This window comes from Mytilus californianus, unplaced genomic scaffold, assembly GCF_021869535.1.
Source record: "Mytilus californianus isolate M0D057914Y unplaced genomic scaffold, xbMytCali1.0.p SCAF_18, whole genome shotgun sequence".
Classification (NCBI taxonomy): Eukaryota; Metazoa; Mollusca; class Bivalvia; order Mytilida; family Mytilidae; genus Mytilus; species Mytilus californianus.
In genome coordinates this window covers 1412903-1432419 of record NW_026262666.1, presented here as the reverse complement: position 1 = coordinate 1432419, position 19517 = coordinate 1412903, and the positions used below count along the sequence as shown (strand labels likewise).

General features: G+C 33.6%; 2 protein-coding genes across 2 annotated transcripts; both read right to left on the bottom strand.

Moving 5' to 3' along the window:
* Positions 1-764: 764 nt before the first annotated feature.
* LOC127726540 (RING finger protein 207-like) lies at positions 765-7097 on the bottom strand. The gene is made up of 2 exons (XM_052233930.1): positions 7033-7097; positions 765-2510 (listed from the first exon to the last, which is right to left on the bottom strand). The coding sequence occupies exon 2, from the start codon at positions 2504-2506 to the stop codon at positions 1526-1528; it is 981 nt and encodes a 326-aa protein (XP_052089890.1). The 5' UTR covers positions 2507-2510; positions 7033-7097; the 3' UTR covers positions 765-1525.
* Positions 7098-10739: 3642 nt separating this feature from the next.
* LOC127726536 (uncharacterized) lies at positions 10740-18893 on the bottom strand. Its single transcript, XM_052233923.1, has 2 exons — positions 18843-18893; positions 10740-12700 (listed from the first exon to the last, which is right to left on the bottom strand). Exon 2 carries the CDS (start codon positions 12208-12210, stop codon positions 11014-11016), a length of 1197 nt encoding a protein of 398 aa, XP_052089883.1. The 5' UTR covers positions 12211-12700; positions 18843-18893; the 3' UTR covers positions 10740-11013.
* Between the last annotated feature and the right edge of the window lie 624 nt (positions 18894-19517).

The following is a 19517-nucleotide window of genomic DNA, read 5'->3' as shown; positions in this document are numbered from 1 at the left end:
AACCAATGGTCTAATTAATAGTGAAACAGTAAACCAATGGTCTAATCAATAGTGAAACAAAACCAATGGTCTAATTAATAGTGAAACAGTAAACCAATGGTCTAATTAATAGTGAAACAAAACTAATGGTCTAATTAATAGTGAAACAAAACCAATGGTCTAATTAATAGTGAAACAGTAAACCAATGGTCTAATTAATAGTGAAACAGTAAACCAATGGTCTAATTAATAGTGAAACAAAACCAATGGTCTAATTAATAGTGAAACAGTAAACCAATGGTCTAATTAATAGTGAAACAAAACTAATGGTCTAATTAATAGTGAAACAAAACCAATGGTCTAATTAATAGTGAAACAGTAAACAGTGAAACAGTAAACCAATGGTCTAATTAATAGTGAAACAAAACCAATGGTCTAATTAATAGTGAAACAAAACCAATGGTCTAATTAATAGTGAAACAGTAAACCAATGGTCTAATTAATAGTGAAACAAAACCAATTGTCTAATTAATAGTGAAACAGTAAACTAAGAAAACAAATATGATATACAGCAAGAAACGACAACCACCTGATCATGTTGATTAGAAGTTACCGGTTTGGAAAAGGCACATACATAATTTTTTGGAAAGAATTAAAATTTTAAATGATTTCATCACAGTTCCAATGAGTATATATAGAATGTTATAATATTCATTACAGGAGAAGATTTATATGAATAACAGAAAATTACCTTGCCTACAAGTTTTTCAAAGGACGAGATCAGATCAAAATAAATAATTTATTTAAATCTTAGTCTGTAATCTAGAACAACGCAATATTTTGTTAGGTTAGATTTATACTGAAATATTTAATTACATACATCAACGCGTCTTTATTGCAATTTGCCACTAACAATTTATTGGTAGATGTGTCATAGTGCAGAACTGTTGGAGTCATCAGCCCATCTTCAATTGATAAAAGTTGTCTGTAGCGTTGTCCATCAGGAGAGATGACGACCACATTGTGAGAATTATATCCCACTACAAACACGTTACCATCACTGTCTACAGATATACCGAGTGGAGTCATCAGAACACTTGTATCACTGAAAGTCCACAGTATGTTACCAAGGTAGTCACAACAGGTTACACTGTGATTGTCATAGTTTGTGTAGAACAGTTTGTCCCCGGACGTTGCAACGTACGCATAATTAGAAAGTTCGTTACTGGTAACATTGGTAATGGATTCATCACCAAGACTAATCATCTGTAGTCCTTTCTCCCTGGCACAATAAATCAAATGTCCGGCTTTGTATACTGCTCCATCATTGCCTGACTTTACGTATATTGATGTCTTTAGTTTGTGCTTCTTTAAGTCGATTATATTAATCTTACATGATTCGCCAGATGTTACAGCAATAGAATCATCACCAATAAACAACACATCAAACGTAAAACCAATTTTGTTGATTTCAAAATCTTTTAATCCGTCTGATTTCAATACTTTTATTTTGTTTTGGTAATGACAGGAGAATATCATCCTTCCATCAGGAAGCATAGAACAACCTTGGACATTTGACAGATCTGATACGTTTCTGTAACGTCAAAGTTAGGTTATCGATATTTCTGTTTGGAAAAGCTACCATAATCTGGGCTTGTCTGTCCTTCCGTTTCTGAATGGAAAAATCACACGGATCAGAACGGACATTGATATCTCCAAACCTCTGTACGTTGGCCGTGATTTGCTGTAAAGACTTGTTAATTTGGTATGAAATATTGACTTGATTTAGGGTGTCACTTTTGGTAAGCGATTGAATAAATGTTTCTTCGACAGCCATATCTTTTTGAATATGCTTCATTGACAAAAATGTTTGCAGCTCCGATGCATAATGTTTTATATAAGCAAAGTTTGCTTGGTATTTTGCGATCTCTTGTTCCTTCTGTCTTAAAGTAGTCAGCAACTGTCGTATTTTGTTGCTTTCTTTTTGTTCCATCGCCATTAATTCTTTCATCAAATCCTCCTGAAGTTTATCAAGGTGATGATTTATCTTGGTCCTGGTTTGTTTTATATCTACTTTAATTTCTTTTTTCTTGGTTTCCAGCGATGATAAATTGTCATCCCGGTTAGTACTGATTTGTTTAATATTTTCGACAAGTTCCAGCAAGGATTGTTCGATTTCATAAAATGCATTTGAAGCTTTGACGTTTTTTATGGCTTCGTTAATGCCAGTTAAACATTTGTAATCTTTGTGAGATTTCAAACATTTCTTACAGCATGGACAATCGTGTTTTCTACAGAAAAACTCGTATTTCTCGTTATGTTTTTTGCAGACCTGGAGAATTTCCATCGGTAATTTCTTGTATTCGACCATGGAAACTGTTGCATGGTGTTTCGTTACCTTGGAAACACTGTGGTGTTCTTGGCAGTCTGTACATAGTCCTTCGTCACATTCAGAACACCAGACTTCTGATGGTTTGGTTATCTGACGATTATCACAAACACCACACAGACCACAATTACTGGCCATGATCCTGCAATATAGATGATAAAGAGAGTGCATGTATATAAAAGATTACAGTAAATTTAAACTGCCACCTGAAACATAATTGAATAATTAGTTATTTGATTGTTGTTTACTTCACGTTCATTGGCAAATAGTTCATGCATATTCAGGAAGAGAACACATTGTTGTAAATTACTTTGCTCTTCATTGGCCCTTTAATTGGAATGAAAAAATATCTAATCTTATCGTATCTTATTCAGGAACAGAACGCATACATGGAAAAAAATAAGTTCTGCAAAGTTCGTGCACCGGCAGGAAGAGCGGGAAATTTGGATTTCCAATTGAATGATAGGATTACTGCGTAGGTCACCTTCATATACAAATCTTATAAATAATTGATGCAATGGTTCTTTATCGAGTGGAGGGTGACACTCTACCTACATGAGGCATTGAATTTAATGACTCATTTCCGACAGGGCACGACTATGTATTCATATGTAAGCATAGTTTCATTTCGCCGTGAGGGGACTCGGTGGCCGTGTGGTCTAAGTAGTTACTACTGTAATCACTAGCCAGTCAACACTGAGGTTGTGAGTTCGAACCCCGCTCGTGCGGGTGCACTCGACTCCAATCTTAACTGATTAGGATTGCCAGTTTTCCTATCGAAGGTCGGTGGTTTTCTCCGGGCACTCCGGCTTCCTCCACCAATAAAAACTGGCCGCCACGAAATAGCCCAAAAGCGGTGCTTAAAAATGGCGTTAAAAACACAAAAATCAAATCAAAATCAAATCATTCCGCCGTGTATTTATTCCGGGTAACTGTTTTTCACTAGAGAATATTGGATGTAAATAGTATGAAAGCGTCGATCTAGATATTGTTATTTTGTTTATATTAGACCGGTTTATTGTTTACATAAATAAATGGGTTAAAATTGAAATAATTTTCAAGGAACCAGTTTAATTAATCTGAGTCAATCTAGTAAATAATATTGATGATGACGAAGAGGATATTTTTATAACTCAAAATACTTTATCAATGATCAGGACATTGAACTTGATACAAACCAAATTTAAAGAGAGCAGATGTGTTCTTACATAAAGTTTCAATTATAGAAGCATCCTTTGATATTGACAAAGAAGATATGATTTTATATCCAAGTCGACCAAAGAGCAAATCAGGAACATATATATTGACATGTTAGATATACTGTTAAAGCATATGATTTTATAGATTTGCATAGAAAAATTATTTAAATCTTATTCGTTAATAAGCATTATTGTGTTATCGTGTGTTCAAAATGAGTACTAATCACTTCATCAATGTATGGATCTAAAGCCCTAGTGTAATTAATCCCGGTATAAAATCACTAGTGTAATCATTCCTGGTTCAAAAACACTAGTGTAAACATTCCTTGGATGAAAACTCTCCACTTTTTATATAAACCAGCGATGCAAGTTTCAAATACACTAAAAACTATTAAGCCACATTTTATATATATTTCCCCTTCAATAAAAACTTTTTAGAACCTTATAATGACTGGTGGATGTTTTACACTGAACCCGGATAGAAAAACCTAGTGAATTTTTGTTGGTGGATAAAAATCACTGGGGATTTTCTTCCTCCGGATAAAGTACACTGGCGGAATCAAACCACTGTTACACATACACCCTGCACACTAAAATGGCCGCCCCTCAGCATGGGTATTACTGACGGCAGAAAGGAGTCCCAGTCACGATATTCCTATATTCAATTCAACCCTTGATGTTTGTGTCCTCTTGCCTAAATCATTATATCTTACAGTATGATAGTATATTTTTCTTTTTAGGTCGGTGTATAATTTCGCGGTTTGGAAGTTTAAATAATACATGAATTTTAGCGTTTTTGACTATTTTTGTGATTATGGAATTTAAACAAAAAAAGGAATTATTATGAGCAGCTGTTTGTCTTTTACTCTTTTTTATTCTTTTTGGCCTCGGTGTTGTCTGTCCTTCTCATTGATTGATTGGTCATTTGCTTAACGTCCAGTGGCAAATATTTCCTGCAAACTGAGGATGATATAAGAATAAACACCTCAGATTAAAAAGAATTTAAAATTGTATACATTTTTTAGATATATTGTTGCTCTATATGTCTCGAGCTTTAATTGTTTGAACTTCATATCAATATCTTTGTATTATAAAGTACGTACAACAAATAAAAGTATTCATATTTTCAAAACTGAATGTATTCAAAGAAAAATTCCCATTAGGCTACACAGAATTAAAGTTTTTTAAAACTTTAGAAAATTTCATTTAAATATGAATGAATAGTCATGTTTGCTAACCGTCAAAGAGGCACAACCTTAGGACATGAACACAGTGGACACGAATAACCAAAAATACCTATGAGGGCGTGGATCGAGGTTTACAGAATAGAGAACAATGGGCAAAAAATATAAAGAATAGAGAAAAATGAACCACAAAAATAAAGAACAGAGAAAAATGAGGTTCTAAAATATAAAGAATAGAGAATAATAGGCAAAAAATATAAAGAATAAAGAAAAATGACCTTAAAAAATAAAGAATACAGAAATAAAAGGTTCCCATCCAGACCCTCACCTAAGTCTTCAACACCAGACAGGTGAAGTTGTGAATAAACTTTACAGAAACTATTACAGATCTGCCATCAACACCAAATTAACCGCCTCGGTGGTCTCTTGGTAACGTGATCGCCTGGAGTGCGGGAGGTCGTGGGTTCGAACCCCAACCGGGTCAAACCAATGACTTTAAAATGGTTATTTGCTGCTTCTCCGCTAAGCACGCGGTATTAAGGAATAAGAGCAAAGATTGGTCAGCTCGGAGTCAGAATAATATGTCCAGGTAAGGTGACATGTCTTCCTGTGGACTGTTACCTTGTGAACTAGCACGTTAAATATCCGGCTCAGCGTGTCGGTCTAGTACAAAGCAGGGTAAATATTCATATTACATTAACATGTTTTCGCCCTGAATATGCATATTAATTTGCCGCTGGACGTTAAGCAGCCATCCATCCATTCATCCATCAACACCAAATTCTCCAAATAACAAGATCCCTTAGAATATGAATATGAAGTGTGCATAATGCAACTATAGTTTTAGATTTAAATCCACATCATTAATTTTAAATCGTTATTTCCATTATGATTTGTGTAATACATATTAAATTCAAATGAACTACGAAAACCTAAACTCATATACAAATATATGAAGATGTTTTAGATTGTCAGTGAGACACATCTGCAAGGTGGTCTTACCGTTGTTTTTCATAATTATTCAGAATATACAATTAAAATATGTTCGCTAGAACATGAATCAACAATTTCACCAGTTTGCACTTCCTGGACAAATTTGATCTAGTACTATAACAAATGACTCCCCATTTTCTTTTCTGTTTTCTATTTTTAAGGCTGCTACATTTTTTGCTGTTTTTTGTTTTATTGAAATGTGAAGTCATATAGGATAATGTCATTTATCTATGACACTTTCTTACATGATTTCAGGGCGGAAAGAAAATGGCTAAACATATCTACCAGAAACGCTATAAAGGCAATCGAAGTAATTCTTTTCATGAAATGTTGTAAATCAAACGGTAAAATGCTCATTATTGCACAATGTTCACCTAAATTGCATTTTAATTTCGAAAACACAAGACATATTTCTAAGCAGTAATCTTGAAATTCATACAATTTTAATTTACCCGAGATTCAAACTTTCACAATTTCTCACAAGATAAATATTTCATCCATCCAAAATGGAAACTTTCTTGGTGATAATTTAAATTGTATCGAGTAAATCGTAAAAATAATTCTGTTTTCTCACGGAATTTTATAATTAAATAAGTTTCAGATTTTGTTACGGGGAATAAGCGACTTATATCTAAAGCAAATTTCAGAGTACAAACGTTTAATAGAGAACATGAACCCAAGGTATCGACTTACTTAGGGAGCAACCATTTATCTTCAGGGGGGGGGGGGGGGGGGGGTATGTATTTTATTGTCTGAGTCAGAAAAATATTTTCGAGCAAAGCGCGAACGCTTTCAGTCAAATAATTTTTTTCAAAATTTAACACTATAAGGTATGGGGAAATCTGGATTCAGAATATTTTTTTTGTCATCTGCTCGACCACAATATATTTTTTCATCAAATTGGGGATCAGAATATTTTTTTAGGAAAAAACCATAACACCCCCCCCCCCCCCCTCCTTCCTCTTTTTTTAAGTTAAATGGTCGTTCACTTATACATGTTATAGGACTAGGCATTAACCTTGTATCGTAAGATTTTTTATAGGATATTTTGAAGCTTTGTGAATATTTTTAGCTAACAAAAGACTCAAGGCAACACAAAATGCAATCAGGTTAAATACACAGGTAAATATAGTAAAACATTCACATATTCAAACCTATCTAAAACGAAAGTTGATAAAAAGAAATAAGCGTAAATATACTCTATTTGTGTGTGTATGCGTGTTTATTTGTGCGTGTAAGGGTGTGTGCTTTGAATTTGTACACAGGGAACCATGAAAAAAATACATACCTTAACAAGACATTACTTGTTGACACATTGGAAGTTAAATAATTTACTGGATTTAAATAGTTAAAGTCAGGGGACGTTACTCTTCATAACTAAATACTTTAAATAGCTTTTAAAAAAACACAACCTTATGAAGAATTTGTTTTTCTATTTATTATTTAAATGCAGTAAGAAAGGCACATTTACCTTAATTACTTAATGTATATATTTGAAAATCTCATTAAAATCAATTCTTTTTAACTTAGCTCCCTTATATTTGCTTATCGCTATTTACACCAGCGAAATGCAAATATATCCGAGCAAAGTGGAGGTTCTGATTTTTATCAGATCGTCTGTTTTTGAGGATTTTCATTTGTTTGGTCTTTGCAGGTCCTTCTGTCGAAGAACAATGTGTTGCATTAAGTTCTTTGACTTTGGTCCGTGAGGACATTTTCAGAAAATGAAATGTTTTTTCGATTCCTGGCTTAGATATTATTTTATGATTTGCATTGTTTAATATTCTATGGATTGGGTTTAGTGAATAAAGAATAAATGGAAATAATAAACAACAAAGAAAAATGCAATCTGATTAAAATATAGATCTTTGATTTCGTTATGCTTATATTCGACGAGTAAGCGAGTATATGATAGATATGAATTTAATCATATTGAGAATAATGGGGGGGGGGGGGGGGGGGATGAAAAGACACATTCTTGCTTGTTTAACGTCAAGCGGCAATAATGGGAGAATAAAGGGGGTGAGAATAAAAATATAAAGAAAAGAGAATGATGAAATAAAACAAATAGAAAAATCAGTAAAAAAAAACTGAATACAGAAATGAAAGCACACCATCCCCCCCTCCCACAACTCCGACAAAAAAGACCGTCTTTTGTTATTTATTGACTTTTAACATTTGACTGAAGCCTTATTGACTTGTCCTTTTTGTTTTCACTCTACATTCGCTTTTGAACGCCTCAAAGTTGATCTGATACTTGTCTCAGAGTTGATCCAACTGCAAACTTCTCCTATTTTGGATCTGAAGACAGGGATTTTTAGTTGTTTTGCTTGTATATAATATTCAAATCTAAATGTGTGATTGTTTATATAAAATACAGAGGTGATATGGTTGTAAATGAGGCAACTGTCCATAAAGAGAAAAGGACAAAATGTGGACAATGACAAGTAACTAATCGTACAGTCTTCAACAATGGACAAAACCCATACCGTATAGTAAGCTATGAAAGGCCCCGGCGTGACAAAAAGCGAAATAAAGAAATCCAACGGCATATTTAATACTGCAAAAATGACACGGTAGGTATAGTGTCAAGTTTGGTTTTTTTTAGAGTGATCGGTCCGCTTTTTCAGAGTATAGAACAGATTTTATCGAGTTGGATATCTTGCGATCAAATCGATTTACTCCTATTTTGCTAGTGTATCAATTTTATTCATGATTGCCTAACTTATTTTCAATGATATAAAAGTTTTCAGTACAAGCAACCCAAAATGTCCTTATATTTCTCTTAAAAATAAAGCTTTTTACATGGTCCGGATTTTTTTTCTCAAAACTAGTCCGGATTTTTTAAAGGGAAAAGAACAATAAAGAATCGCTCGGGATCATTAAATCTGATTTTTTTTATTTTTACAAAACAATCTATACAAAAACACTTTTTTATGAAATGAATAAATACAGCATTATCAAAATTGTTTAAAGAAGACATAAATGTTATAACATCTGATTGTGATTTTTTACCTTTGAAATACTGGTTATTTCAAGCATTTTTTAATGTCAAGTTTTGTCATAATCAGTTTAATAGTTTAAGAGAACATTAATTTAATGTTAGACGATTTGAGTAGAATTTCTCCGAAAAATCCAAATCACGCGGCATCATCATAAAAAGTGTTGACCAATAAATGATCAAATGTTAATCGAATTGGATTAGATACAAAAGAAGACTCTCCACCATTTTCTAAATACGGAAATGTATGTTGGAAGTCAGGAATATAACAGTTGTTTTCCATTCGTTTGATGTGTTTGAGCTTTTGATTTTGCCATTTGATAAAGGAATTTCCGTTTTGAATTTGACTTGGAGTTCGGTATTTTTTTTATTTTAAAATTTGGATGATTAACATCTTTAAGGCACCTCTCTGTCTTCATTATAATGTCCTTTTTTGTCCATTTATACTTCTTCATCCCTCAAAATTTTAACTTTTTAGGCTCATAAATCAAATTTTGGAGTAACTATCACACATATTTATTAGAAATGTGATAATAAATGAGTTATTGAAGTGTACAAGCTGAATGAACTACCTCTTTGAAAGTTAACTGAATTCGTTGAGGTTTCCATAAGTCCTTACGTAAAATCTAAGTTTACGCCTCGTTCCAGAGAAGGACACATAATGGTTCCCTTTTAGTGAATAATTTATTGTATGTGCTTTAGAAATCATTTCTTTACTTATTACTTATATTTCTTAAAGATTTACTGAGGAAAATATTTACTTTTATAGAAAATATAGGAAATAGGGAGGAAGAGTCAGAAAAAATCCCCAAAACACTGAATATGACTGTTCTGTCTATAAATATGACAGATCATTCATGGTATAGCCCTATTACAAGGCAACTTTCCTTCAAATGTATTTTTGAGACTCAATCCACTTAGAATATTCAATTTTTGCAATAATTAATCAGGTAAAATAGCATAAAATTTCAAAAGTACATAAAGGTCAAAGGTGCATGTGCATATTTCCTAAATAGGGGTAATACCACCATTGTTTTTTCCCGTATTAGTCATTGTTAAATTGGCATTTTTCAAAAAATTGTTCAGAATTTACCTTTGTTTCAAATAATGAAATACTTGGCAAGAATAAATTTTTATCCTGTTTAATACTACAGTGACAATTTCACACAACTTTTCATTGCATATAAGAAATTAACTTTCACTGGAAGTAATTAAACAACGCAACTCCCCCTTTTTTCCTGTTTACAAGCTTTAGTAACCAGGTCACCTCAAGTTTTCAAAATATTATCATGTTATTCCTGACTTAACTGTTAAAATGTTATTTTTCATACCTATCACAAGCTGACATTTGCTTATATGGAAATAATGATAAAAGATCATATTATATAAGATAGGGAGATGTGGTATGATTGCAAATGAGACAACTATCCAACAGATTCCAAATGAAGCGGATTTAAGCAACTATTGGGTCACCGTACGGCCAGCAAAAGTGAGTAAAAACCATACCGTATAGTCAGTGATAAAAGGCCCCGACATGACAAAATGTGATTTAATTTAAACGAAAATAAAACCAACGGCCTGATTTATGACAAAATAATATACGAAAAACAAATATGACAGACAGCAACCAACGACAACCTATGAATGACAGGCTTCTGATATGGGACAGGCACATATAGAATATGGCATGGTAAAACAAGTTTGTGAGCGCTCAACCCTCCCCTAACCTGGGACAGTGGTGTAACAGCACAACATATGAACAAATTGTAAAAATCAGTTGGAAAGGGCTTGATTCATTAGACTAGCGTAGCGAGGCGAAACATTTTTTGGACGATTGGTAATAACAACAGATTACACTGTTACTGTCAATTTCATAGACCAAAGGATACATAAGTGACTGCATACCGCTCACCGTAAGGCCTTCAACAATGAGCTTAAGCCATACTGTATAGTTAGCTATAAAAGGCCCATGTATGATAAAATGTTAAACAATTAAAAAAAGAGAAAACCAAAGGTCTGATTAATACAGCAACACACATGTTTCCATGGAGAAAAATCTTATTTTTTTAATGATTTCATCACAGTTCCAGTGATTATATCTAGAATATTATAATTTTCATCACAGAAGAAGATTTATATGAATAATAGCAAATAAATTTCCCTTCAAAGAACGGGATCAGATCAAAACAAATTATTCATTTTAAATCTAGTCAGTTGTCTATAACAATGCAATTTTTTGTTATGTAAGTTTGATACTAAAATATGTAATCATTTAACATTATACACGACCGCGACATAATTGTAATTTGCCACTAATAATGTATTGGTAGATGTGTCATAGTGCAGACCCTGTGGGTATTCAAGTCCATCTTCACGAGATAAAAGTTGTTGGTGGTGTTGTCCATCAGGAGAAATGACAATCACATTGCCAGAACGATATCCAACTACAAACACATTACCCTTACTGTCTACAGAGATACCGCATGGTTCACGAAGAACACTTGTATCACTGAACGTCCACAGTATGTTACCATGGTAATCACAACAGGTTACTCTGTGTTTGATATCGTTTGTATAGAACAGTTTATCACCGAATGTTGTAACGTGCGCCTGGTAAGGAATTTTTTTATTGGTAATATTGGTAATGGATTCATCACTAAGACTAATCATCTTAAGTCCTTTCTTCCTGGAACAATAAATCAAATGTCCATCTTTGAATGCCATTCCATCATTGCCTGACTTTACTTTTATTGTTCTCTTCAGTTTGTGCTTATTTAAGTCGATTACTAGTATATTAATGTTACATGATTCGCCAGATGTAACAGCAATAGAATCATCACCAATAAATACCACATCAAACGTATCACCGATATTATTTATTTGAAAATCTTCTGATCCGTCCGATTTGAATACTCTTATTTTGCTTTGGGAATAACAGGAAAAAAACATTCTACCATCAGGGAGCATACAACAACCTTTGACATTTGACATCATTGTATTGATATGTTTCTGTAATGTCAGAGTCAGGTTATCGATATTTCTGGTTGGAAGAGCTACTACCATAATCTGGGCTTGTTTGTCCTTCCGTTTCTGAATGGACAAATAGCATTGATCAGAACTGACATTGATATCTCCAAACCTCTGCACGCTGGCTGTAATTTCCTGTAAAGACTTGTTAATTCGGAATGAAATATTGACTTGATTCGTGGTGTCACTTTTGGTGAGAGATTGAATAAATGCTTCTTCGACTGCAATATCTTTTTCGAGTTGTTTCATGGACAAAAAAGTTTGAAGCTCCGATGCATACTGTTTTATATGAGCAAAGTTTGTTTGAAATTTTTTGATCTCTTGTTCCTTCTTTGTCAGAGTTGTCAACAATTGTCGAATTTTGTTACTTTCTTCTTGTTCTGTTGCCATTAATTCTTTCATCAAATCATACTGAAGTTTATCAAGGTAACGATTCATCTTTGTCCTGGTTTGTTTTATTTCTGCCTCAATTTCTCTTTTCTTGTTTTCTAGGTATACTAAATTGTCATCCCGGTTAGTACTTATTCGTTTAATATTCTCGACAACTTCCAGCAGGGTTTGTTCGATTTCGTAAAAGGCGTTGGAAGTTTTGACGTTTTTTATGATTTCATTAATGTCGGTTAAACTTTTACAATCGTTGTGAGACTTCACACATTTCTTACAGCATGGACAATCGTGTTTTCTACAGAAAAGCTCGTATTTCTCATTATGTTTTGTGCAAACCTTGGAAATTTGCAGGACTTCGGTCGGTAACTTGTATTCGCCAATGGAAACTGTTTTATGGTTTTGTGTTCCCTTTGAAAAATTGTGATGTTCTTTACAATCTCCACATAATCCTTCATCACATTCGGAACACCAAACTACTGAGGATTTAGTAATCTTATCATTATCACAGATATCACAAAGACTCTAATTACTGGCCATGATCCTGCAACATATGTGTGAGATAAACATTACATTTCATAAAGTTATTGCGTCTAAAGCGCTTTTCTGCAGGAATGCTAAAAAAATCTTCAATTTGAAATCCAGGAAAGTATAGATATCTCAGGGGCTTTATGACCAAAGAGACCAAGAAGGACTAAAAATGAATAGCATAAACCATCTACGGTCATCTTTCCCTGGAGGAGCTGGAAATTAAGTTTCTTTATAATTTTTAAATAAATCAACAGAAAATTTAAGTGATGTTATACTATATAAATCATGTCAGTGGTTAAGCACGGTTGACTACTAAGCTCATATACCCTCCGGGACTATCAGTTTATCATGCGTCTGAGTCGCTTTTCTGGATCTACGTTCATCGGGAAGGCTTAAAACCAACAAATTTAAAGCAACGAAAGAGGTTGGTTGTACATAAAAATACAATATTTGAACTGTCATTTGAAATTAATCACTTTCCTGAAACATGCGTTTCTAATTTCTTTTTTTATTGTAATTTACGTCCATTGGCAAAAATTTCAAGCATATTTATGACGAGAACAAATTAATAAATACATGAACAGACTAGGCTCTGTAAAAGTAAATGGACCGGAATGAAATGCCCGAAATTTCGATTGCCGCTCGAAAAAGGTCCTGATTTTATGGTTCCCTCAAATAGTTGATGCAATGATTATTGAAGTGCAGATAGCGAGGCACACTCCCTATACACGAGTTTAACGTCCTCATTCAAATCGGACATGGCAGTGAATTTATACACCCAGGCTGTCAGCCAAATGAATGCCCAAGGCCTTCGTATAAGTCTTTCTCCCTGACGAGCGACGACTATTTGACCTTATTTCTCTTCCCTAATCTACCATTCGTGTTTTTATTCAACGCCCTAAATCGTAATATCCTAGTTATTTTAGTAGGAAATTGCGAGGTTTGGAAGGTGAAATATACATTTACAAACTTTAATTATTTTTTTTGCGTTTATAGAAATTGAAGAAAAAAACTTAACTTATGAACTGTCACTGCTCAATGCCTTTTCATCTCCTTTTGTTTCGTTGCGTCTTTTTTATCTGTACTTTCGTGTCTTCTGTGTCTTATGCTTTCGACTGTCCCCTTAGTATACGTTTATTCCTTTGTGTGTAGTGAAAGGTCCATGTCCTAAAAATCGAGAATTGATTGATGTTGACTTAACGTTCAGTGGCCATCAACACCAAATTCTTCAAACAACAAATAAACCGAGATATGACATAAACATCCAACAACCACGGGGCCTCGGTGGGCGAGTGGTCTACGTACTAGTAGTTCCAACTACTGTATCACTAGCCAACCAACACTGAGGTTGTGAGTTCTAGTCCCGCACGTGGCAGGTGCGTTCGACTCCAATGATAATTGACTAGGATTGTCAGTTTTCCTACCGAAGCCGCCTGACCGCCACTGAATAGCCAACATTGCTGAAAGAGGCATTCAACACCACACCAATCAATCAATCAATCATCAAATAACCACTGACGACGTCCTGACTTATGACAGACACATGAAGTATGGGGAGGGGTTTTATAAGTTTTTCGACATCTAAACCCTACCCCGTTTAATTACTATGTTTGTTACCATTAGAATTTGTATACTAGTAATACATATAGGAAAGCTAAATGATTTTAACATACTCATTGTGCTATGAAGATATAATACATAGTATTGCATTATTTGAATGGTTGTATTGGTCCGATAATTTTCTCATTCTACATCACTGTTCATTTTCCATTAAATGGGTTCAGAAGGAGTAAACTATGATAATTTACTTCAGACAAACAATAAGATAATTTGAACATATAATTCATGTCTTTTTTATTATTTTTGTGATGTATTATGTAGTGTTATTTTGTTTTCGTTTATGCCATCAACCCCATTGGGGTATAATATTTCATTATTTTCAATAATAAACTTATATAAACTTTTTATACAATGATATATATATTTAAGAATTGAATGCTTCTTTTTGTAATTTTATTGGGATGTAAATGCGTTGCCCGGAGTACGATTTGTATGAAGAGCTTCGCTATGGTTTTTTGAGGAGTTGATTTTGCTTCATTTCGTAATTTTGCATAACCATTTATCTAGAAACGTACCATTTGGAAATGCCTTAAACCTCTCCTACATTCTGTGTGGCTACAAATAAGGTGCACTCGAATCGGTTATGTGCCAGATGCGAGATGTTTGAACTTGGACATTTATTTGGTACAAACATAGTGCCTCGTACCGCGTAAGTGCAGCTCCTACACATTTCCTATGATATTTCACTCAAGGATAGTACGACATATGAAACAATTCGCAACTATCATGACTATAGTTCGAACTATGATCTGAGATCATCTAAGATAAACCAGATGTAAATTAATCAGTTGCCCTAAAGTTTCTAAAGTATCCGTTATTCTCTAAAAAGAGTACATAGGGTTAAGTCATAATCGTGATTATATTATTTTAGTATGTCCCTAGATACGTATACGTCAACGTATCTGATACAGTTAGACACGTTTTAAATTGACCGACCTCTAATAGCACTTCTCGTACATTATAAACGGGACAGCCCCGATATTCCGACACCACATTAGCCCGACACCTCAATAATCCAACCCCCCATTAGTCCTGCAGCGTAACTCAAAACACAAACTACTTTGGAAAGAGTTGTCGAATTACTTAGATATCTCTAGAACGCTCTCTCTCAGACACAGTTTAAAGGTGCCGCACTAAGAAGATAAAGGAACTAGAGCCTGTGGTTCGGTGGTTGTCGTTTGTTGTTGTGTAACATATTTGTTTTTCGTTCATTATTTTTACATAAATTATGTCGTTAGTTTTCTCGTTTGAATTGTTTTACATTTGTCATTTCGGGGCCTTCTATAGCTGACTATGCGGTATGGGCTTTGCTCATTGTTGAAGGCCGTACGGTGACCTATATTTGTTAATTTATGTGTCATTTGGTCTCTTGTGGAGAGTTGTCTCATTGGCAATCATAGCACATCTTCTAATTTTTATATAATGAAGCTTTATTTACCTCCCTTCCAAGTAATACAATCCAAGGAATCTATTGACTACTAGTATATGAGTTTACAAAATATGTTCTGGTAAAACGTAAATGGGAAAAATAGCAATACAATAGATTTATCATATAAATAATTTCATAATTTTTCCTCGACATGACAAACGATTATACTATAAGGCTATTGGACTTTTGTGTTAAAATCAATTTTTTACTGTTACATACTTGATCTTTGAATTCAAGTTCAGTATAGATAAATGAAAACCAACATGCTTGGATAAAATAAGTTTCTTTTCATTGTAAATGATATCTTTTAAGTTTTGACCGTTTTGGAGAGTATATCGCGGTCTGGGCATTTCTCTTTACGACGATAGGCTGTTCTTCGAATTCTATTCCCTTGCAAAGTGGGTCATCCTTTTGGCTATGCAGGATGTATAGATACGCAGGCTTGTTTGGTCAGAATTGGGACGTTATATCCGATGCCTCGTGCAGAGAGAGTGCCACGCTATCTGCACATTAAAAACCTTGCAACAACTCTATGAGGGATCCGTTACGGTAGGTTGCCTGTTACAATGCTAATTTTCTGTCCCTTTCCAATATAGCCTCATATTCCGGTGGCTGTCCAAATTTCTCGAGTCAATATTACATGACTTACCTATTGTATTAGTTGTAAATGCATTCCCGTCCTGGATATGCATAAAATATTTGCCATTGGACGTGAAGCAAACACTACTCAATCAATCAACATGATCAAATGCCCTAGACCCTTATGGGTGTAATTTTGCAATAAAGATTATATATATATATATTTAGCGGATTGTTTTGTGAAATAGCTTGGTCATACTGTGTATTATTAAGGGGACGACCATTTGATATTCTTGGGGGGGGGGGAGGATTTTGAAAATAAACAACTCAGCCTTGATAATAACAAAAATGAATGGTTTGTTCTGTGGTAGTTTGAAAATAAATAATCTGACTTACAATGTATTGAAAATAAAAAACTCAGCAGGTCTTTTAAATCATTTTATAAAAGCTATTCTAACGTATGAAATGGCACCAGATTCTTCAAAAATTCGTCTTTTTTCATATTTTTTTCAGAAAAAACTTCCCAAATCTTTTATAATACAATGTATATATATTAATGTACTTGAAATGTCTGAAAATGGGATCATTTAACAAGAGGTATATTATTTCAGGAACATTTGCCTGACTTTCATAACAGGGCTGTAACTAAATTGAGGCAAATGCCTCATGTAGGAAATTTCAAAAACAAAAGCTTGTGTACATGTTTTTACTTCGAATACCTTGCAAGAAGCAAGTTCTGTTCACCCTCTGACATAGCCCCCGTTTTTCGGGATCCATGCTTCTCATTTAATTTTAGTTTTCAGTGTTATTCGTCTATTATAATGTTTGTCGTTTTGTGTTTTATCTGTTCCAGGGTTTGTCTATTGTTCATTGATTGCCCTTCTTAATTTTGTTAGTGGTGCATTCAATTTGTAATTCAGTAATTTTTTATTTTTTTTAAGGACTTTTTATCTAATTTTACAAACTATATGTAATTCAAATTGTATCTCAGTTAGGAACTACATCAAGTCGTAATTTAAATGTGTTATAAAAACTTACTTGATATAGTTATATCAATGATAATCAGCCCCTCTTAACTTAATTTGAGAAAAAACACATAATTGACAGGTATATTAAAAATTTTCTGCAAGCCAAAACACTAAAAAAAAAAACAAACACAAACATAAGTTTGTGAATTACACTTTTTGCTTTATCCTAAATATTGGTCTTTTGATGTTGTCCCTAAAAACTAAAAGTCTTACACTGTATCTATATATTTTGCTTTGAGACCAAAATAATGTAGGAAAAAATAATTAACAGAACTTGCGTTTCATATTAAGAAAGTATCAGGGAAACGCAAAGAATGCATGATTTTGCTTCATTTTTCTATATCTTCTTGGGGCCTTCAACGGCCCCAAAAACATTCGCCGAATTTTTTAGCCTCGGCAAAAATGTTTGACATTACTTTTAAAAGAGGCTTAGTTACAGGCCCCACTTTAATACCTTGTACGTATGCAATAATTGCAGTTTGGAATTCAGAAGATTCACTTCCAGAGGATGATGATTAATTCTGATTAAACATGTTAAATGGTATAATGATTTGACTATACATGTATTATCTATTTGGGAATAAAAAACATAATTTACACATTTTGTGTTTTCAAATATTATAAATATAATTGTGAAAATAAATAATCAGTCCCTTGTTTTAACGAAAATTAAAAATTATGTTCAACAGTGCAGAAAATAGATAATCTCTTCCTCTAATTCACAAAAATAAATAACCGATCCAAAACAAATCCTCCTGGCACCCACCAGAATATCAAATGGTCGTCCCCTAAGCAAAATATTGCAAGGTTGTCAATTGCCTCATATCTATAGGATCATAGTATTTGTTACATCATACTAGATGCATGGAGTGCTGTCTTTTCTAAGTGTTCATAAGTCTGTTTGACTTGTGTCGAAGCCAATTTGTGTTTATGCAAATAAAATACTCAGAAGAGAGTATACACTAGTTTAAATACAGGTGTCGGACAAATGGGGACAGATGCGGATCCAGGATTTTGAAAAAGGGGGGCCCGCGGGCACCCAAACTAGACAAAATTTGTAGTGGAACCGGTGAAAAGTCTGGATTACCCTTAAATGAAGCTCCATAAAGGGGGCGGGAACCCCGGACCTCCCCCTAAATTTGCCTCTATGGGGTGTCGGAATAGCGGGACGACCCCTTATAAACTATGAAACGTTATCTTTTTTCGTAACTATGTTTGTTTAATTGTAAATTAATATTATTAAATGTTAACCATATTAACAACAACAACAAATCAAATCAGAAAAGAACGACAATCACGTTAGAAATACATTGATAAATATAGTAACAAGTTCAACATGTTTAAACATATTTGGTAAATAATACAAAACGAAAGTTGATAAAAAGAAATAAACGTAAACAAACTCTAGATAACTAAGTTAGAGTGTCGTGTGTTTATGTGTTTGTTGGCTTTTGTGCTTAGCGTTTTTAAACGGAGAACCATTGAAACAAAATGCATACCTCAATCAGCTTTAACAAGATATTTCTTTGGAATAGGAAGATCGATATTATATAGTCAGGGGACATAATTCTTTACAAATAAAAACTATTTTACAAAACAAGCGTATGAAGAAGTGCCCGAATCGTTTGGTCATTCGGTTACCTTAATTTTCTCTTTATACGAAATATTACACTGTATATAAAAAAAAAATATGTGCTCACTTCAATGCACGTGTTTTGTCTACATTTGCGTGCTGAAAAAAAAGTGCATATAAAGGTTAGAAAAAAACCATTTGATTTTCGGGGTGGGGACATTTTGTAGGGTAGAATATTCATTTTCGTCCTATTTTGACTGGGAAAGATTATTTTTTCAGTTCATCACAGGTCAGAAAATTTGTTTTGAAAATCCTCATGCACAGCCCCCTCCCCTTTTCGAATTATTAAAGTAGTTGGTGAAAATGTAATCCGATATACGATTGATTATTGTAGGATATACTATTTTTACATTATAGATAATTTCTATGTGTAAGTACCACTGTCGGCATTTTATTGTATCTTTATAATCTCATAAAGTATCAGATTGCCGATTGGAAACATCACTGGGAAAATTGATAACTTACTAACAGACTATTGAAATACAAATGCAACTGGTCATCACTGAATCCCCTTTTGAATACAAAATCATTTTGGTCACGC

Bases quoted from the DNA above. Each gene is read 5' to 3' on its own strand.
- LOC127726536 (XM_052233923.1), bottom strand. From the start codon at position 12,210: ATGAATCGTTACCTTGATAAACTTCAGTATGATTTGATGAAAGAATTA.
- LOC127726540 (XM_052233930.1), bottom strand. From the start codon at position 2,506: ATGGCCAGTAATTGTGGTCTGTGTGGTGTTTGTGATAATCGTCAGATA.